The sequence below is a fragment of the Scyliorhinus canicula genome, chromosome 24, assembly GCF_902713615.1.
Source record: "Scyliorhinus canicula chromosome 24, sScyCan1.1, whole genome shotgun sequence".
Classification (NCBI taxonomy): Eukaryota; Metazoa; Chordata; class Chondrichthyes; order Carcharhiniformes; family Scyliorhinidae; genus Scyliorhinus; species Scyliorhinus canicula.
In genome coordinates this window covers 3,032,688-3,055,164 of record NC_052169.1, presented here as the reverse complement: position 1 = coordinate 3,055,164, position 22,477 = coordinate 3,032,688, and the positions used below count along the sequence as shown (strand labels likewise).

The following is a 22,477-nucleotide window of genomic DNA, read 5'->3' as shown; positions in this document are numbered from 1 at the left end:
AATTCTTTAAAATTAAAGTAAATTTCCCAGTCCCTAGCAGAGAGTGTGGCCTTACCTGCAAACTTACAAGGATATGGCTTTATGGCAGATGATAGTCTTTTCCTTATTAGTGGGGAGAGATGGGCGTGTTCATTATTGGGAAAGGGTAGCCATGTATTCATTGTGGGAAGGGGTGGCCATGTGTTCATTAGTAGGAAGAGATTGCCTCCTGTATGATTTCTTTTTTGTTCCCTAATTGGAACAAAAGCCAGCTTCTTTTGAAGTTTGTCCAGAAAGCATTAATTTGAATCTGAGCAAGGCTGGATGCCAAGCTTAGCTACTGTTGAGTGTTTTGATGCTGAATGGGGTTTCAAAACATTTCCTCTTCAAACATGAAAATTCAATACATCAAGTAAGGATTGTGAGACAAAGGATTTTGTTAAATTGCTATCCAGAATTGTTGATCAAGTGTAGTGAGGTATTTTGCTCACTGAACTGGTTTGATCTTGGTTGGGCTAGATCAAAGTTCCAAATCAACAAAATTGAAGTGTAGCATCTATCCCTTTATGACTTGTACAAACCTGAGCTTTTATACAACACCACCAAGCGGCATTTGTAGGGTGCCAGGGCAAGCCTTCAGTTTGAGGTGATATATGCAGAAAATATAATCCCGCTCTCTTCTGTTCAATCTGGAGCCCTTCTTCTCTTGGTATAATTGATAAATGGTAGATTTGAGATGCTCCCTAAATATTTTTGTTGTTCCCCTTGCTTCTGGTCTTGTACCCACATTGATCACAGCTATATATGTTTGTTTTGCGTGTTCAGCTTCCTGCCTTTGATCTGTGCGTAGTATGGAAAGAATTTGGCTGTGATTTAACCCTTGCAAAGAGAAATAAGTTTTGTAATTTTAAGGGTTATGAAACATAAAAATCTAACCATTGCTTCAGGTATCCGGGAATAATTTGACATCTCTTTATGTTTCCATTTTTGACATAATGGCTTGTTCCACCCAGCCCTGGGTGAAGTGACTCTGCGTGGCACCTGCAGAGATTCTGTGGGAATGCTTCAGGTTGCCCCTGCTAATCTGCCTGCAGCATGCTGCAACACATGCATGCTTCACTATTGCTACTTCTAGTTTCCCTCTGATTAGCTACCACTTTAACACTTGTTTTGCTGTGACAGGTATTACAAGGAAAAGCCCAAGGACACCATTATCCAACTTGCAAGGAACAAACACCATTAATGACAAATCACCACGGTACGGACATATCCATTTGCTTATATACAAGGCAATGTTTGTCACATTTATTAAATACTGGTTGCTGCAAACGTTTTTTTACTGTGTGATACTGATCCTAAACGCGAAGAGGAAAATTTGGGAAAACTGGCTGTACCTTCTTGCATTCGTCGAATGCAAATTTTTAAAATGTGACATCTCATCTTGACCCAGGTAAACTGCTTGAGTCCCTTAAGGTTAGTAATTTAAACTAAGTACTGGCATTGTAACGGGAAAGAAAAGGTACAATGGGAATAATTTTGCTTCCAAAATGAGTTACTGACGATGGGTTAGTCACACTGGCCTCTTACTCCTGGGTTCTGGGTAAAATCCATCCCAAAGAGGCGAAGGTTCCTCTGCTGCTGGTTGTAAAGATTTGATGTGAAATATGAAGGGCTGGATTCTCCGTTTGAGAGACTAAGTCTCCATGCCAATTTGCCGTTTTGCTGGGCGTTAGCAGGGAGGCAGCGTAGAGCTCCCAGCTCTAGCTACTGATATGGCCCGGAGCATTGCTGGGTTCGTGGCCGCGCATGCGCACGGCGGCAGCCTGCAGCGGCCGCGCGTGCTTCATGGTGGACTCAGCCTGCGGACCCGGACTGCAAAAATAGTTCCCCCCCTTTGGGCGCTCATGTGCCCCGGACTGCCCGCCCACAGTGCCCCCAGCCTTGAATGAAGCCCCACCTGCCCGCGGATCGGCCCTCCCCAAATTGTGGCAATGCCGGACTGAGTCCACAGCGGCTGCGCTAAGTTGACGACGGGTGAGACCACATGCAGGAACTCGGCAGCTCGGGACGGAGCAATGGCCTGAGGCCGTGGATAAGGCATGCGGCGTACAACTAGAGTACGCCGCTTTTCAGGGGGCGGAGCATCGTGAAAGCAGCGCCACTCCTGATTTTGGCACCACCGGGGATTCTCCGCCCCCTCGCCAAACGTGATTCCGGTGTCGGGGAGCGGAGAATTCAGCCCCAAGTCTCCACATCTAACTGTTGCTGTTCCTGATCTGGGAGTACTTGTTGCTGCCACCTGAGTGACCAGCACTAACTTCTTGGTGATTTTTTCGGAAACTGTGACTAATTTAATGTCATACTTGGGCTGAACCATTTGAAGTTACAGTCACTTTTCATTTACAGTATGGCGGCAGCTATACCCTTGGCACCCGATGAGGAATGGCAACCACTGTTTCCTGCCCCAAGGCTTCCATGACATTGATGGGAGGGTTGCACAGGCTGGAATTGTGGGAATCTAATTGCTGGATGATCTAGCTGCCCAGAGCCAAATTAAAGCAGGAAATACGAGTGACTGTAATGCTGTTTGTTTAACCACTGATGCTTGTTGTTAGTGATATACAATCGGGGAACCTCTGTTAGCACTGATACCTTAGCTGTTTGTCATGTATGCTTCCTTTACAAGGTGTACTTGCCATTATATCATTCCTTTTTTTTCAAGATTTCTAACATTTACTCTGAAAACGCTGGAAATACTCAGCAGTTCAGACAGTATCTGTGGAGAGATGAACAGAGTTCACGTTTCAGGGTGTTGAAACGAAAGGTCATTGATTGAAACACCACCTCTCTCTCATTCTCCCTCACTCATTCTGTCTCTTTTACTCTCTCTCCCTCTCTCGCTCATTCTCTCTCTTTCCTCCCCCCCCCCCACACAGATGGGACCTGACCTCCTGAATGTTTCCAGCATTCTCTGTTTAACATTCTCAGCATCCGCAGCGTTTTGCTTTTGCGCCATTTCAATCAGTTTCACATTAATTAAAAATCGCACAGCTGGAGATGGGGCAGCAAATGTGGCTAAATCCGAATCAGCTTTGAAATACTAGCTAGCTTTCAACTGTGATTGCCTGCCCAAATACAGGAAAAGCCGATATTTATCACAAAAAGAGAACTTCCTTCCACTGCTGGTGCCGACAATGACGTTGATCTGAAAGGAACGCTTGTTTGCTGCAAACTTCAGCTGACTGTGAATCAGTGAACCTTTCACATTAAAAGATGGAACAATGATTAATGAAATGTGTGTGCATAACCATTTGCTTCCAGTTTTGAATGCTGAATTGTTTATCTTAAACCATGGCATACAGTACAACTTAGATATTTTAAAGCTTGAGTGGGGAGGAGGCGGTGGTGTAGTTGTATTGTCACTGGACTAGTAATCCAGAGACCCAGGGTAATGCTCTGGGGTCCCAGGTTCAAATCCCACCACGGCAGATGGTGAAATTTGAATTCAATAAAAATCTGGAATTTAAAGTCTGATGATGACCATGAAACCATTGTCGATTGTGGTAAAAACCCATCTGGTTCACTAATGTCTGGTCTGGCCTACATGTGACTCCAGACACATAGCAACGTGGTCGACTCTTAGCTGCCCCCTCAAGGGCAATTAGGGATGGGCAATATATGCTGGCACAGCCCGCGACTCGCACGTCCCATGAACAAATAAAAAAAAAACAGCAGTGGTCAATGTCTAGTAGCTGCTCTTGTTGAGGGACTAATAAGTCTGAGTGTTTGAGCAAACACAATGTATATGCTAAGATTAATTATGCTCAACTACCTTCCTCCTTTCAAAGGTTTTGATGTAATGATGAAGGCTGAATTTATTGTCTATTCATTGATCTGAGAGCATTTGGAGTCCATCACATTGTCTGATATAAGCCCCTGTTTGCTTCACCAGAGATTTAGGCTTGGAACAATCCAGTCTAGAGTCCAAAGCATAATTCAGGTCCTCACCTAAAATAAGCTGCTGTGAGTCGAGGTTTGGGAAGGAGGCCAGCAGGGAGTTAATAACATTTTATTTTGTCCCAGTTGGGGGCCTACATATTGACTATGACAACCGGGGTGTTCACCAGGGAGCCACAAAAAATAACATAGCCAATCCCAATAGTCGATTGGATCAGAGAGGAGGAAAACTGAACTCCTCTGTGAATTAATATCGCTGTACCCCTGACCCTGCCATTGAAACGGGAATTAAAAACCTGCCTGACACGCAAGTGGGTTTCCTGCAAAGAAACAACATCAGAGTTTAAGCTCTTGAGATGGGCAAATGCCCTCAACCTCTTCACTGGGCCATTCAAACCTCTAACGTTCCAGGTGACCAAACTGATTGGAGGTCTCGCATCACCCCTTAATCCAGAGTCAGCCATTCCTACCAACAGAGACCAACCAAGGGACGCTGAAAAGGTAAAGCAAAAAGATCCATCCAACCAAGTCAGAAGCCTGGTCAAAGGAACACCAACAGACGCCGTCAGCAAAGTGCTCAGTAAACGTGTCCTGTTTGTTCACTGTATATGAAATATATCTGGTCTTCTCCTCCTCACCTTACCCCAACCCCAATAAACCTGTCCATGGATGTTCTGGCTTGTAGTGGACATTGGGGTCAGAATAGCCATTTGTATGTGACCCTGAGCAGTGACTGTCGCCTATCTGTTTGACGATAGGAGCCCTCAGCCATGTCTGACACTGTCTTCCCCCAAATTCACACAAGCTGATTTTATGTAATAACTTGGATTCTGAATAGAGGCAAGGTAGCTTCTGGCGTTTGAAGTTGTTAACCCATCATTATTAGCTCGTTGGCCCAGCTAAAAGTAAAATCAAATGCTAGTGTTTTGTGTTTAAACAAAGGAGATTACAAGGGGATGAGAGAAGAACTAGCTAAGGTAGACTGGGAGCTAAGACTTTATGGTGGAACAGTTGAGGAACAGTGGAGAACCTGCCAAGCGATTTTTCACAGTGCTCAGCAAAGGTTTATACCAACAAAAAGGAAGGACGGAAGAAAGAGGGAAAATCGACCGTGGATATCTAAGGAAATAAGGGAGAGTATCAAATTGAAGGAAAAAGCATATAAAGTGGCAAAGATTGCTGGGAGATTAGAGGACTGGGAAATCTTTAGGGGGCAACAGAAAGCTACTAAAAAAGCTATAAAGAAGAGTAAGATAGAGTATGAGAGTAAACTTGCTCAGAATATAAAAACAGACAGTAAAAGTTTTTACAAATATATAAGACAAAAAAGAGTGGCTAAGGTAAATATTGGTCCTTTAGAGGATGAGAAGGGAGTTTTAATAATGGGAAATGAGGAAATGGCTGAGGAACTGAACAGGTTTTTTGGGTCGGTCTTCACAGTGGAAGACACAAATAACATGCCAGCGACTGATAGAAATGAGGCTATGACAGGTGAGGACCTTGAGAGGATTGTTATCACTAAGGAGGTAGTGATGGGCAAGCTAATGGGGCTAAAGGTAGACAAGTCTCCTGGCCCTGATGGAATGCATCCCAGAGTGCTAAAAGAGATGGCTAGGGAAATTGCAGATGCACTAGTGATAATTTACCGAAATTCACTAGACTCTGGGGTGGTCCCGGTGGATTGGAAATTAGCAAACGTGACGCCACTGTTTAAAAAAGGAGGTAGGCAGAAAGCAGGAAATTATAGGCCAGTGAGCTTAACTTCGGTAGTAGGGAAGATGCTGGAATCTATCATCAAGGAAGAAATTGCGAGGCATCTGGATAGAAATTGTCCCATTGGGCAGACGCAGCATGGGTTCGTAAAGGGCAGGTCATGCCTAACTAATTTAGTGGAATTTTTTGAGGACATTACCAGTGCAGTAGATAACGGGGAGCTGATGGATGTGGTATATCTGGATTTCCAGAAAGCCTTTGACAAGGTGCCACACAAAAGGTTGCTGCATAAGATAAAGATGCATGGCATGAAGGGTAAAGCAGTAGCATGGATAGAGGATTGGTTAATTAATAGAAAGCAAAGAGTTGGGATAAATGGGTGTTTCTCTGGTTGGCAATCAGTAGCTAGTGGTGTCCCTCAGGGATCCATGTTGGGCCCACAATTGTTCACAATTTACATAGATGATTTGGAGTTGGGGACCAAGGGCAATGTGTCCAAGTTTGCAGATGACACTAAGATGAGTGGTAAAGCGAAAAGTGCAGAGGATACTGGAAGTCTGCAGAGGGATTTGGATAGGTTAAGTGAATGGGCTAGGGTCTGGCAGATGGAATACAATGTTGACAAATGTGAGGTTATCCATTTTGGTAGGAATAACAGCAAACGGGATTATTATTTAAACGATAAAATATTAAAGCATGCCGCTGTTCAGAGAGACTTGGGTGTGCTAGTGCATGAGTCACAGAAGGTTGGTTTACAAGTGCAACAGGTGATTAAGAAGGCAAATGGAATTTTGTCCTTCATTGCTAGAGGGATGGAGTTTAAGACTAGGGAGGTTATGTTGCAATTGTATAAGGTGTTAGTGCGGCCACACCTGGAGTATTGTGTTCAGTTTTGGTCTCCTTACTTGAGAAAGGACGTACTGGCGCTGGAGGGTGTGCAGAGGAGATTCACTAGGTTAATCCCAGAGCTGAAGGGGTTGGATTATGAGGAGAGGTTGAGTAGACTGGGACTGTATTCGTTGGAATTTAGAAGGATGAGGGGGGATCTTATAGAAACATTTAAAATTATGAAGGGAATAGATAGGATAGATGCGGGCAGGTTGTTTCCACTGGCGGGTGACAGCAGAACTAGGGGACATAGTCCTAAATCTACTTCCCCTTATTTTGAGGCTGAGTTTAGGAGGAACTTCTTCACCCAAAGGGTCGTGAATCTATGGAATTCCTTGCCCAGTGAAGCAGTTGAGGCTCCTTCATTACATGTTTTTAAGGTAAAGATAGATAGTTTTTTGAAGAATAAAGGGATTAAGGGTTATGGTGTTCGGGCCGGAAAGTGGAGCTGAGTCCACAAAAGATCAGCCATGATCTAATTGAATGGCGGAGCAGGCTCGAGGGGCCAGATGGTCTACTCCTGCTCCTAGTTCTTATGTCTTCTAGAATCTGTTTAAAACAACAATAAAGAAGCAAATACAGTGCACTTTGATAAGAACTAGGGGTAAGTAATTCAACCCCTCGAGCCTGCTCCACCATTCAATACCATCATGTCTGATATCATCTCAGCCTCATCTCCACCTTCCAGCCCACTCCCCATAAACCTTCATCACGCTATTAATTAGAAACCTAACTATCTCCTCAAGTTTGTCGATTTTCTTTTTAACTCCCCCAAGTGCATCCCCATGGTTACACGTGCCATGTCTCGGATGAGTGTTATTGTCTTGCATTCCAATCAAACTGTGAGGCCTGGTGCTTTGCCTGAACCCTGGGGGAGGGTGTCAACACCACAGAGGCAGCAGCCAACAATCAAATGGACTTCAGTACTGGGGATATCCCCGCGACCAGAGGTGTGGATCAGAGGGTTACCTGAGCTCGGGCCAGTATCGGCGTGAAGCCCATGGGGGATCATTTTCGGCACTAAATGCCGTTATAATAACAATAATCTTCAGTGTCACAAGTAGGCTTACATTAACACTGCAATGAAGTTACTAAGAAAAGCCTGAGTCACCACATTCCAGCGCCTGTTCGGGTACACAGAGGGAGAATTCAGAATGTCCAATTCAGCTAACAGCACGTCTTTCAGGACTTGTGGGAGGAAACTGGAGCACCCGTTGGAAACCCACGCAGACACGGGGAGAACGTGCAGACTTCACACACATAGTGACCCAAGCCAGGAATAGAACCTGGGACCCTGGAGCTGTGAAGCAACAGTGCTACCCATTATCCTACCGTGCTGCCCAAATTAAATACCGGCCGCAGTCTCGCCAGGCCGTCTGTCGGCAAAACATCTAGGAAGTCACGCCCGATATGACACTTAGAATATTTTCCATTAAATCGTGCCCTTTGCTTTTGTTACTTTAACTTTGTTGCTTAGCCACGGATGCATTTCCTCCCTTTTACAATCTGTACATCACAGGACACTGAATAGCAAAGAGGAGCTAGGACCTTTACTGATTTTTTCTTCCTCTATTTTCAAACTCAGTGGCACAGAGGCGAATTACAACTGCTGTCTTAGGTGAACCAGTGACTCAGGTTATGGGCCAGGATTTAGAGAACCCCAAAATGTATCATGGAGTTCACCTGACCCACAACTTTTAATAGATTGTGGTTATGGGGAGCACGAGGGCCTACAAGCAACAGAGAATTAAAAGTATGTTTAAACAAAAATAATGTTTATTCTATGAAATCCAGTTAACACTTTATAAACCCACAGTAAGCATCTCAGCAACTATCAACACCAATAATCCCCACAGATACAATATTCTATAAGTAACCCTTAATATTTCCTTGCAACATCCATAAGACAAAAGACCCTTTTTAACACAGATGCTTATCACTTTGAAATCCTCAAATGATCTGGAGACAGTCTTTAGATTGCAGAGATAGATCCTTATACAGCTGTTTGCTTTGCGTGCAGCTATCCAACTCTCAAACAAAACTAAAATTCACTGCAGCTGCCTGCTCAAAAATAAAAGTGAAAGACAGACAGCACAGCTCCACCCACACTCTGGCATCACTGCAGCTATATGACAAACACTCATTTCTTAAAGGTACATCCACTACAGCTATTTAATTAACACCCAGTTCTTAAAGGTTCTCTCACATGACACTCAGCAGAGTAAACCTGTGGCATTCCTGGGCTGTATGGCTCACTGGTTTAATTAACTGAGCCATTGGAATATCTGCTTTGTCGAGGCACATTGTGCCTGTGTGTGCATTTCTTACACGCGTAGTCAACAATGAGGGAGCCTCTGACTGTGAGTCAAAGCCAAAGTGTTCCTGGCAGTGCAACCACTGGTACATTTCAGTCATGCAACTTTGCATCATTTTTGGCACAAACTTAATTGTCTTTATATCAATATCTGGTTAATATTTGTCTATGTTCATTTAATTTTACCAATTCCAACTCCATTATAATGACTCCTCAGCTTCATCCTCTCACTCTCCAACTCAAAGAATTTCAAGCTTGACATAATGCTGAAGACGTTGAGAGCCAAAGTACTGAGCTCTGTCTATCGTCATTGCCTCGTGTCCACTTCTGTACCAAGAGTTTTCTCCCCAACTCTTCCGTCTTCAGCATTTTAATTTCACCTGGACCCCTCCCTCTGGCCCGTTAACCTGTCTAGATCCTTTCATTGAAAACTGTTGGCTTGATGTTGACCACCTTGATTTCTCTGCCCCGCTCATTCCCTGTGATGCATCTGTCACTGAACCTGCAGCACTCTGATCCCTCAAGCCAATCTTAACATTGTATTCAAACTTGCTGATGGATTTTTTTTGTCAAACTGGCCTCTGTCTTGCAGAGACTGAATGCTGACTCATCTCCTGCAGCTCTTCCAGACCTTGGCCCTGCCAATGAACATCAAACTATCGTTTCCACGACTGTCGCTGATATTCTATCCTCTTGAGACCTTCCCTCCATGGCCTCAAACCTTATAGTCACCCAACCACATACAGCCCAATTTTACCTCCCCCCAAGATTCACAAACATAAACTGGTCGACCTATTGTTTCAGCCTGTTCTTCAGTCGCAGAACTGATTTCTTTTAATCTTGACTTTTTGCCTCCCGTTGTTTAGTCTCTTTGCACCAACACCCACACCTTCTGCGACTGTTAACAGCTTCTAAGTTCCTGACCCTAATCCTATTTTCACAAAGAAGTCCAATCCCTCTACATCTGTTTCCCACCCTTGTTCTTCTCCCTACTGCCCATTTTCCCCTTTACCCGCTTCTGTCCCCAAACCTGTTGCATCTTAGCCTTTTCCAGTTTTGTCAAAAGGACGGCGATCTGAAATGTTAATTTTGATTAGCATTCCACAGATGCTGCCTGACCTGTGCACATTTCCAGCATTTTCTGTTTCCAGTTGTAATAAAAATTGGGTTTGGTCCGTATTAAACTTGGGGCAGTTTCTTTAAACGGGTGAAGGAGGAGAAAACATCTTGGGGCTGCAATATTCAACCTGAAGTGGTTATTTTGGAAATCTGATTGCAACAAAAACTGAAATGAAGAGAAAGCTCCAATTCAGTTCCTGTGTGCTGTTGGAGCAAACCTCAGGTATTTGTAAATAGTTACAGGCTGTGCAGATGGAATTGATGCAGTTGCCATCGGTGTAAAGCAGTCTCATTGCATTTCTAAAATGTGTGCGACATAACTTCAATGAAGCGATGCACGTGCAGTGTGCCGTACATCCGCTTCATGCTCCTTGGTAACCCTGAAATGTCCACAGCTGCTTCCTGCCTGACTTCATTCTAAAAGCATGGGGTCAGTGGGTTACCGCTGGGCTAATAGGGGAAACCTCAGGGGTTCCTTTCTCCAACTATAACAGCTGTAAAAAGTCTCTTGTATTGTGTTAAACCATATTGGAAGTAAAATCCACACTTGAACACTGCTGCTCGTGTCCTGACTCTCAACACACCTCATTCACCTATTAGCACTCTGCTCACTGTCCTGCATTGGCTCTTGGCTGAGCCATGCCTCCATTTTAAAATGTTCAGCTTCTTTTAAAATTCCCTCCTAGCCTTGCCCCTCCCTATCTTTGTAATCTCCTCCATGCTCGCAACCTCCGAGACCTCGACACTCTTCCATGTCTCTGATTTTCACTGTCCCAATTGGTGGCCGTGCCTTCAGCTGCCTTGATCGTAAAGCTTTAGAATTCCCTCCCTAAACCTCACCACCTCATTTCCTCTCCCTCTCCTCCTTTAACACATTCCTTACAACTTTACAACCAAAATTTCGGTCACCTGACTTAATATTTCCTTGTGTGCCTCAGTCTCAAATTTTGTCTGATAACTCCACAGTGAAGCACTTTGTGAGCTTTTACTGTGTTAAAGGTGCTATGTAAATGCCAGGTTGTTGCTGGAGTTTGAGGTGCTACTACTTCACAGAGCATAATGGATGGTTTGTTTTAAGATGTAACATTACCGTATCATGGTTTCTTTTCCCTGCCTTAGTTTATTTCTTCTGCCAGCTTTATTTGCTGAACTCCAACCCTCTCCCTCTCAGTTGATTTTTAAAAAAATTAGCTTTCTTTTCTTTCAGTGTTCTGTTTTCACCCTGCTTTTTGTTTGTTTCGTTTTCCCCTGTTTTACCATTCTTTGCTGCTTATACTTTTTCTTTGCCCTTCCTTTCAGATTTGATTATGTCTTGGAGCAGCGAAACATGAGTCAGGCTGACTTGTGAGCCACTCACAACCATTAAAACTGTGGGACCTCTTTCTCTCCTGAAATCTTCTAAATACATTTTCAGGCTTGAAACCTGAGCTTGGAATTACACAAACACAACTTCTGAATTGAACTTGGGCTTCTTGCCGTTTTCAGCCTTGGTGCTGCCTTGTACTATGGGCCTTGCCTTTTAGCTGGGTTTCACAATTTATAGAGCAGGATTTTGAGAAAAGACGAAAGCCTTTGATATTGGTCTACTAAACATTTCTGTTGAGGATCAGAGCTTCTTCCGATCTCATTGTCCTTTTTTTTATCTCATTCTTTTGATCCCACATTTTCATTGTATCGACTCACTGAAGATCTGCTTCCTGTTACCCATAATGAGTTTTTAATAGTTTCACTATTTTTTTATTGAAGGTCTGGAGTATCCCATTGAAATACATGTGTATGGCAGACATGATGATGGACACTAGTTTGGTTCAATGACCAATTTGAATGAAGACCATTAATGAAACATGACACAATGCTGGCCCTACTTCAGTATGTTCTGTGTATGGAACTAATTGTGTTACTTTCAAAGAGAATGATTACAAAATTACAAAATTATTTCCATTCATTGCATTAACGTGTTCTGGGTATTGTGGCTTCAATACAGTGGGACACATGCTAACGGCAATGTAAGGCTGCTAATTAATTTGTTGGGACTGGATCAAGTCTGACAGTGTCAGGATTTTTGTGTCTTATCCACTGAAGTGAAGCAATCATAATCTTCCATTCAAGAGTCACATTAATATAATAAAAGCAAAATGCTGTGGGGTGCTGGAAATATCAATTAAAAGCAAATTACTGGTAATATTTAACGTCCATGGATAGAGAAACTGAGTTAATGACCTGTGATGAAGGTGGGAATTTCAGATGTATTATATTGAATGTGTTTGTTGAAGTAAGAGTTAAAAGCCTCGATTAGTGTGTTGGACTGCTGCAATCATGTTTTAAAAGAATCTTGGTGTGAAAGGTTGGGAGCCAGGGGTGCAATTAAAGTATCGTTAAAAAGCTTGGGCTAATGGAATTTTGTTTTGATTAAGGAGATTCATGGTGGAGTTAATTAGATTTCATCTTGGTAAGATGATGCTATTACTGTGCAGAGTTAAGGTATCAGGCATTTTGTAGGAAAAGCAAGTCAGTGCAGTTTTGGATGAAGCTATGACCTCAAGTCAGGTTTTGCTTTCTGCAGTTCAGTTAAAAAGATATTAACAGTCTTTAAAGCAGTGCAGACTTGACTGAGAAGAAGTGGGAAGCTGAAACAAGTTGAGAAACAGCTCCTGAAGACATACAGCCAGAGTTTCTGCATAGGTCTGACAGGAGTCAGATCTTCTCTTTGTGTCTAAAGATCCCTCTTTCTCAAAGATCAATTCTGTAAAGCAAGTATTCCTATGTGCCATTGGTACTTACAGTGGATTGACGGCTGATATGGTTTATTTTCTTGTGGTTTAAGCAGGAATAAAAATGGCAACTAAGGGTCTTGTATTTGCCGTATTGAGTAGTATTGTTTAGGGAGTAATTGAAAGTTATTTCCTGGTGTGATGTTAAAGATTTTACATACTGTGTTAGTAATAATGTACCATATCCCTATTCCTTTGTGTAATCCCTCCTGGAGCGATGTATCCTTTCCTCACAGACTTACAAAATTAAAATAAAATATTTGGGTCTGGGAACATAATCAACCTTTCATTATAAGATCAGCAACTATGAATTTGTGATTATTTTGTGGAAGCTAAACAACACATTACAACCCCATACTGGGAAAATATCAGTTGAAACACTAGACAGTGCCGTGCATTAGACCTTTTATCTTAGGATTTTAAAAATGCATTTATACTTTGTATGGGACCTTTGGTCGTAATTCAAGTCAGTTCTGATCAAGTACATGAAGCCCAAGTGTTGACCTGCCTTTGTTCTTTCTGATGTTGACGAGCTTCCTGTGGGTTTCCAGAATTTCCTGTTTTTATTTCTGGTCTCTGGCATCCATGGTTTTTCTTTTCTTTAAACCTGTAACAAACTCCTTTCATTGCTTTGAACAGTGACCTGCATGGGACCAGCTGGAATGGAAGAACAGGAATCCAGGCTGCAAGGCATCCCTCTAGCCATTCTCTTCTTGATGACGAAGGAATCTTTCTGAATTCTGCTAGCACAAAGTTGTTGGAGAGGGCTCACGGCATCCTGATGTGAGTATGCAGCTTTCCCCGGGGGGGGAATAAGAATGGCTTTTGTCATGAGGAAGCAGACTTTTGCATAAATATTTAATTTTGCCACCGTAACGTTTTCTGAAAGGGAATTGTTTGCAATACATGTTGTAACAGGGGAAGTTACTGCACTGTATAAGTTTTTAATATTGGCTAAAATGAAAATGGCAAAAGTTGAAAGTGATTTGCTTTTCAAAAACAAATAATTCTGCAATATGGGCTGTGTTGTCAGAAGCTCACTGGAGTGGCACAGCATCCTAGGTGGCACCCCAGTTGACCTCAGAATCTCTGGGTCAGAAAGAGGAGAAAACATCAGCCAGGTTACCCCTGTTGGAAAGTGAGTGTTGATGGTGGACTTAACTAGGATATCTTCCATTGTTGTAAACCTTACCAATACTCACACTGCTATGTCACAAATAAAGAATGGTCACTTGGGCCGAGCATGATAGCAGCATATTAATTTATTTGCCAATCGCAAACATGTTCAATTTTTTCCGCAGTAAGTATTTCTACATCATTATGTAGAATGGTCACTGTCTATCCCATCCATTCCCTGTTGGTCAATGATTGATATGAAGGTATACATTTACTTTTACACCTTGTATTGGATACAAATGGGTGAAGACAACATACAACTCCTTTAATTCTTTGCATGCTTACCCATGAACGTCAGTCACATTCTGTACAGTTTTAAGAGTTGAAATCACTTTCATACTCCAGTTTGGATGACATCTGGATGGTTGCCACTCATACAATAATGTTTAAAGTGAGCTTTTGGGAGCTATGAATGACTGCTATTAATGTACTTGTTTTATGCATTCATGAAATGAAAGTGGAGCATTCTGGAAATGCTCAGCAGGTCTGGCAGTATGTATGGACAGAGAAGCAGTTAATCTTTCAGGCCGATGGCCTTTCATCGTTCCTTTGGGTTTCTTGCAATGGCCTTGTGGGATCCCACTCCTACTAGCTGACCATCTAGCATCAACCGGATTCAGGAAAAAGGCTGCTATGACACAGGCAAATAAGGAGTGGAATTGAAAATGTTCTGAAGCTCTCTGGAGGTGTTTTCCATCTGCTTTGGCTTATGCCCAATTGACTCTCACCTGGAGCTCAAATTGGGTTTTCCTTTGGATAGCTAACCTTCCTTTCAAAATTGGAGCAAGGCTGTACCTGTTAATATTAGTAGTAGTCCCTGTGTCAATATTTGCAAGTGGATTTCATAGATTAAAATTTGACAGCAATTATAATAGGAAGCGGATGAGTAAAGAAACTCAACGTAATGCTTTGTTTTAGTGACACTGGCTACTTGCTGGCTCAATGGGGTGTACTTGCTGCGTAACACCTATTGTGTTCTTTCACAGGAGGAATAGGAATTCCAAAACTAAACCTGTTCTACCAAAGGTGAGAATGTGAACTCTTTTTTTTTCATGCCTTTTTCTGTGTGAGTTGAATCAGTCCCTTGTCCTGAGGGTAAAATTTGCAATTTTGGTGCGTAATACTCATCATTGTATTTTCTGCAAGTTTTAAAGCGCTGTTTGAAAATTTTTAAATTGGGCAGTAAGATTTTGTTCTGCACGTTTCCCCAACTTGCACTGACTGGTACAAGGGAGGTTCGACCTCTTGTAGTCCATCCAAATGTTTATTTGTTAACTGATAACAATACATTTCTGAAAGCTAGAGAGGAGGAAATCCATTCAGCCCCTCGAACCTGTTTTGCCTTTCAATGAGATTATGGCTGCTCTGTATCATCGATAATTTGGGCTGAATTATGTCCTTTTTTGTGTGCCATTTGTGCCTGTACCAGCCCAAAAAGAATGATCGAGCCTAATGTCGCTTAATAGCTCTTGGTTTATACCTCTGTAGATTATGCTGCTTCAAGTGGCTATCTAAGTACTTTGTAAATACATCGCTGCCTCTACCACCCTTTCAAACAGTGACGCAAAACACTCTTTGGAAGGTGCGGGGGGAGGGGGGAATCTCTAACTCCCCTCAAATCCTTATGCCAATCATTTTAAATGCATGCCCCTGGCTATTGACCACTCTGCTAATCTAGAAGTTTTTTAGCCCAGGCACCAATCTTGCAAATCTCTTCTGTTATTTCTCCCGTGAATCACATTCTTCATGAATGGCTAACGACGGCTAAAACTATACGCAATACTGTAGCTGTGGCCAGACTGGTGTTATGTACAGTTCTAATGTCACCGCCCTGCTCTTTTATTCTACCTCGACCAGTAAGAAAAGTGTCCTGTAGGCCGCCTTAACCACTTATCTACCTGTCCTGCTTCCTTTACAAATCTGTGAACATGCACTCCAAAGCCCTTGTGTTCCCCTAAACCATCACTATTTTACTAGTTTTGCATATTCCCTTGCCTTGTTTGTTCTCCCCAAAATGCGTCAACTCACACTTCTCTGTACTGATTACTGTTGTTTTTCCTACGTGACCAGTCCACAGATAGTTTCCTGCAGTTGACAGTGTTTTTCCTCACTATCAACAACAAGGTCAAATTTCATATGACTGAGGAGGAGGCCATTCAGCCCTTCAAGCCTGCTCTACCATTGGACAAGATCGTGGCTAATCTGGTTGTGCCCTCATCGCCACCTTCCTCTCCGGCTCCCCATAACTCTTGATTCCCTCGTCTATCAAAAAACGATCTCAATTAGCCTGGAACAAATTCAGTGAGACAGCTTCCGCTGCTTTCTGGGGAAGAAAATTCCACAGACTAACGACCCACAGAGAAAAACGTTCTCCATACTTCGGTCTTAAAATGGCTATGTTTTATTCGGATACTGTGTCCTTTAGTTCTAGTCTCCCCCACAAAAGGAAATCTGCTCCTGGTATTGAGACCCCTGTTGATGTTCTAACTGGACGGGATGATCCCAGAATTGAAGACTGGCTCAAAAGACTGTAACACTTCTTTTTACAAAGGAGGAACAGAGTCACTGGACCACTAATTAGTTTTAACAACTGGAAAAAACATTTATTAAACAAGATTTGGTAATGTGAGGACACAAAGCAAGTAGTCAAATGCGTTGTTTAAACATGCTTTGTCTTTTTAAATTTAAAGTACCCAATTTTTTTTCAATTAAGCTGCAATTTAGCCGCTTAATTCACCTATTAGACACATCTTTGGGCAGTGGGGTGAGACCCAAGTAGACACGGGCAGAATGTGCAAGCTCCACATGGACAGTGACCCGGGGCTGGGATCGAACCCGGGTCTTCAGTGCCGTGAGGCAGCAGTGTTAACCACTATGCTACCGTGCTGTGCAAAACCGTGTTTTTCAAACTTTTTCCCCCCCCCCGAGATCCACTTTTGACAACCGACCGACCTTTGCGACACACGCTTCATTTGTTTACCTTTAATGCAAAAGGGGAGCCTACTTGATCCTCACGATCTAATTGCAATCAGGTTCACCGGAGGAGAGGACAATGCGCACATCAGGTGCAGAGTTCAGCCTATTTCTTTTTGCCGTCTTTTTTGTGAGAACGGAAAATCCAACCTCGCACATGTGGGACGTTGTGAAGGCAACAGCAACAAAATGCTCATTTTACTCAGCACTGGATACACCTGGGAGATGCTACTCCAGAATGCTGACAGCCTCATGGGCTTTTGTCGTACTTTTAATGTGCTGTCACAGGTCAGGCTGAGTAGTCTTTTTATTTGGGAGTCAGCTGCACGTTGATAACTGACTCTGGAGTCTCACCCTCAACTTGTCTTTGAAAATCTGAAATTTCTCCTCTCATTTTCCAGTACTTCCCTGCATATAACACACATGGGCTTTGCATCCTTATTTGCATTGACACAATTTTCAAAACCATACCTCAAGAAATCATCTGTATGCTACCTTGTTCCCAAGTTAAGTTTCTTCTTGTAGGCTGTTCACCAGAGGCTCTGGAGCTCTGTACAGTGCTAACCCAAGCACTGCTCTGTCCTTCCCTGGACTCTACTGAGCAGCTCTCTCCAGCAGATTCAAATGTGAGATCAAGGCCAGTAGGTACTGTGCCTACTTGTGTCTCTGGCCATCTCTTCCTTGTATCAAAATGATCCAATTAGAAAATTGAAAAAGTTCTTCTCCGTGATTTGGTGCCCAAAGCACGTACCTACAGGGTGCTTGAATTCAAAGTGTACATGTAGGGCTTGTGATCTGCTCACTCCTGCCGCTTATGGTCGAGAGACAGCATATAATGTCATTTTCTTATTTCAAAGTCGATAGCGGCTGCCATTCTCAATGTAAATGCCGGTAGTGGCTGTTGGGAGCTTCTACAATTGGGAGCACCATGGGGACGTCGCGACCGATTACTCTGCGACCCTGCCTGCGATCCACCTGAGGGTCGTGGCCAGCACTTTGAAAAGCCCTGATTTTAGAGGAGGACCATCTTTATATAAATAAATAACGTTTACCTATAGCAGTAACTCGGGAGAACAGTACTAACAGTAATAACTATGAAAACAGGAACTCTAGTAATATAAGTCTTGGACAGTGGGCTAAACAGCTGGCTTTTGATGCAGAACAAGGCCAGCAGCACGGGTTCAATTCCCATACCAACCTCCCCGAAAAGGTGCCGGAATGTGGCGACTAGGGACTTCTCACAGTAACTTCATTGAAGCCTACTTGTGGCAATAAGCGATTATTATTACCGTATAAGGCTGCAATTGCTGAGCAACATCCACAGGCTTATGCCTTTTATTTATTCTCATAAGGACGATTGAAACTTAAACCAATCCCCACACATGACAAGCGTCTTTGTCAAGCATGAATCTAACTATAGGTTTTACCCTTCCAGGCACGGAAACATTAAATCAAGCACACTTATTTCTCATGTTTACCAAATACAAATATAAATCCCTTAAAACAACCTTTAATTTCCAAGCACTGGTGTCCAGCCCTCTGGATCTTACATGTTTCACTACGATCAACTTTCATTCTTCAAAATTCCCAGCCCATGTAGTCCAATGTCGGTCCAACCTGTTGAACCGAGATAAGCCATTTATCCCAGGATGTAGATGTCATCTGCAAAGTTCATAATCATATCCCCGACATTTAAGTCTAATTAGTTAATGCATCCTATAAAAACAAGGGATCCTGTGCTGAACCCTGTAGAACCCCAGTGGAACGAGCCGTCCAGCCACAAAAAACAACCACCTTTGATTCCTGCCATCACAGTAATTTTGGACACAACTTGCCACTTTTCCTTGTATTTTGGGGACTCTTCCTTTTGTAGGCAGTCTGTGGGAAGGTGGTAACGACAGCAAACTAGTAATCCAGCAGCTCAGGCTATCGCTCCGGGAACACGGGCTCAAATCCCACCACTGCAGCTGGGGGAATTTGAAACTCGGATACTAAATCTGGAATTTAAGAAAGCGAGTCCCTGTGATAGTGACCATGAACAATGCCAGCAGCGCGGCTTCAATTCCCGTACCAGCCTCCCCGAACAGGCACCGGAATGTGGCGACTAGGGGCTTTTCACAGGACCTTCATTGAAGCCTACTCGTGACAATAAGCGATTATTATTATTGCCGATTAAAATTGTAAAATTAAACCCATCTGGTTCACTGAAGGATGAATGTCCTCGAGGGATCTAACATCCTCATGTGGCCAACTTGCGACACACAGCAATGTTGACTCTCAAATGCCCTCTGAAATGGCTTAGCGAGCACTACCATTGTATCAAAGCCACTACAACATCTACAGAAAGGAATCAAACCAGATGGATCACCCAACATCAACCCAGGCACCAGAAATAACATTGGCAAACCCAACCGGTTTGAAAGGAGACAAAGTCCTCCTTCCTTACTCCTCAGGGCGTATGCCAATATTGGGGGAAACCATCGACAGACTAGCCAAGCAAACGCCAGACATAGGGAGAGGCAATGGTATTGTCGCTAGACCAGTAATGCGGAGTCCAAGGTAATCCGCTGGGGACCCAGGTTGCAACCCACCACGACAGATGGTGAAATTAAAATTAAATAAAATCTGGAATATAAAGTCTAATGATGGCCATGAAATCATTGCCGATTGGTTAAAAGCCCATCTGGTTCACTAATGGCTTGTAGGGAATTAAATCTGCCGTCCCTACCTGGTATGGCCTACATGTGACTCCAAACCCACAGCAATGTGGTTGACTCTGAAATGCCTTCCTATCAGGCCACTCAGTTAAAGGGCAGTCGGGGATGAGTAATAAATGCTTGTACGCTAAATTCCCTTTGTGTCCAAAAAGGTTAAGTGGGGGTTGCTGGGTTACGGGGATAGGGTAGATACGTGGGCTTGAGTAGGGTGCTCTTTGTAAGGGCCGGTGCAGACTCGATGGACTGAATGGCCTCCTTCTGCACTGTAAATTCTATGATACATTGAAGATACCCTCCATTATTGTTTGCATGCCCACCATGCTAAAGAGATAGATTTTGGTCAGATCTACATCTCAAAACTGGACAAGACTAGCTGTGGCCTTCACCAAGCTGTTGCAGTACAGCTGCAACACTCATCTACCCAGCAATGTGGAAAACTGCCCAGCTATATCCTGTCCACAAAAATCAGAACGTTTAGACCCATTGTGCCATAGAATTCCAATAGCGCAAAAGGAGGCCATTAGGCCCATCGAATCTGCACCGACCCTCTGAAAGAGCCATACCTCCACCCTATCCCTTTAAACCCACCTAACCAACACATCCTTGACCACTGCCACATAGTAGGACAAGGGCAGCAGACGTATTGGAACCCCCCCACCTGGACGTTCCCCTCCAAGCCACTCACCATCCTGACGGAACTATATCATGGTTCCTTCACTGTCGCTTGGTCAAAATCCTGGAACTCCTTCCCTAACAGCGCTGTGGGTGTACCTACACCACATGGACTACAACCGTTCAAGAAGCCAGCTCACCTTCTCAAGGACAATTAGGGATGGACAATAAAAACTCTCCTATCCTGCCATGCCCACCTCCCATAATATAATCTGCCACATGGGTCTATGTGTAATCTAATGCCAGCCCCGGGCTCGCAAAAATCTATTGAGCTCAGATTCATAACTATTAATTGAACTCTCATCTATTGGTTCCTGTGGAAGAGTCAGACCCGCCCACAAACCTCTGCAGTCAGAAGCATTTCCTAGTTCCTTAACCGAATGGCCTGGATCTGATTTTAAGGTTATGTCTCCCTGTCCTAAGCACAGCCACCGGTGATAAACATTCTACTCTTATCAATTCCTTTCAGCATCCAAAAGCCTCAATCAAATGATCTATTTAGGACAAATAGGAAGTTTGGAAGTTAAAATCCCAGTGTGCGAGGTTTGCTAACCGCTATCTCGGTAGAAGTCTCACGCTGGAAACTGCGTGTTTGTTTCCAGGAGAGAGCAAGGAGAAGTTTGCCTGTGATTACTCAGTATTCAACACACACCATGCAAGGTTACCCATGAAAAAAGGCAACTTTCGGAGTGTAGCAGCAGCCAGTAACATGGGACCATTCTGTAACCGTACTGTAACAAGGATGCGTACCTTCAGAGGATGGGCATTCCCGCTCGGGTGTCCCCGGCTCCAACTCGATCCTTGTGTTCGCCATCGTGCTGTTCCTCCTCTCCATGCTTTTTCCGGCCCTGCAATCCTTTCAGGTCCGGGAGTTATTGCCGGACATTTCTCGGTAGTTGCGGCTGTCCTGTGAGAGGGTGTGGGGGGCTATTTTGGTACAAAATAATTGTGTTTTTCTGAGTTCCTGGACGAGAGCCACCTTCCCTGCATCTGCTCTGCACATTCCCCTCTCTGGAAGTCGGAGATTATGTGTGGGGTTGTTAGATTATAGAATTCTCCAACAGAAACAAAAGTGGCACTAAAATCAATAATAGCTTTTAAAAGGGGAGTGAATAAATATGTGGAAAATATTCTGATGAAGGATAGGCACCAAATAAGTCTTAACTGATGAATTCTCTTTCCAGATGTTGACTGATCTGTGTATTGCTCGTGTTAACAACTCGCCATGTTTTGAGTTTTTATAATTGGATAGATATATAGAATGTGTAACTTATTTTGATGTTTTACCTTCTTACTCTATATGTCCTCCATCACTCTGGACATAGATGTGCAAATTCTGACATTTAAATGTTTGTGCTAGTGATTTCAGCTGGATTAACATTGCGACTTTTGTTTATCTCGAATCCAGCACTTATTAGATGTGAAGTCGCTGAAGTACCTGGGAAGCCTGACACTTCATGACCGCATTACCAAGTCTTTGCTCCATTTGCACAAAAAGAAAAAGACACCCAGCATCAGTGCCCAATTCCAGGTAAATACATGACGCAGGTGACTGATTCTCCATCTCCCAATACAAGGGAGGAAGACTGTGTGCCACATGTTGTACATCAATCTTCAATCTCAAATACCAGAGTTTGATTGTAGAGTAACCTGTAACCCAAAGAGTTCTGAAAGCTTTTTGAATGTTGTGTGTCTTTTGGGGGTTTTCTACTTTCTGTCATGTGTTAACTAGTTCAAAAGCTGCCTTACTTATCTTTGTGCCAGTTATATCCATGTTTTGTTCTGTCCGTGTGAAATAGAGTCTTCATTTGTGCAGTATTTCATCACCAACCTGGACAATATTTTCATTCTCCAGTTTTCTCCCTCCTCCTCATGGCATGTGTTCCTCAGTTCTCAAGTAAGATTTGGGATTAAAATATTTTTTCTCATTTTCCCCCTGTCCTCAGTTATCTTTTTATAGGATAGACTTGTAGCTAATGGAATTATTTCTGTGTTGATTTTCATCTCCAGATTAATAGCCATCAGAGCAGTGGGGGATTAAGGCTAAGAATAGGTTGAGATGATTGAATATTGTGTGGAATATGGTAGTTCCTGGATAGCTTGGACATGGAAATGACATGCTAAGCTTGATAACTGAGACAAGGCAGTGTAACATAAGTTTGAAAAGGTGCTTTCGATTCACCTCCAAGCAAGGAGAA

At 43.2% G+C, this 22,477-nt stretch overlaps 1 protein-coding gene across 7 annotated transcripts in view; it reads left to right on the top strand.

Annotated features, from left to right (window-relative positions):
• Positions 1-22,477, top strand: part of myo9aa (myosin IXAa) — a 251,246-nt gene that overhangs the window by 164,298 nt on the left and 64,471 nt on the right. For all 7 annotated transcript variants that reach the window (XM_038784181.1, XM_038784179.1, XM_038784180.1 and 4 more), the window contains 4 exons: positions 1,162-1,237; positions 13,381-13,524; positions 14,904-14,943; positions 21,688-21,810. In XM_038784181.1, the coding sequence (XP_038640109.1) occupies positions 1,162-1,237; positions 13,381-13,524; positions 14,904-14,943; positions 21,688-21,810 (383 nt within the window). The remainder of the gene's footprint in view (positions 1-1,161; positions 1,238-13,380; positions 13,525-14,903; positions 14,944-21,687; positions 21,811-22,477) is intronic.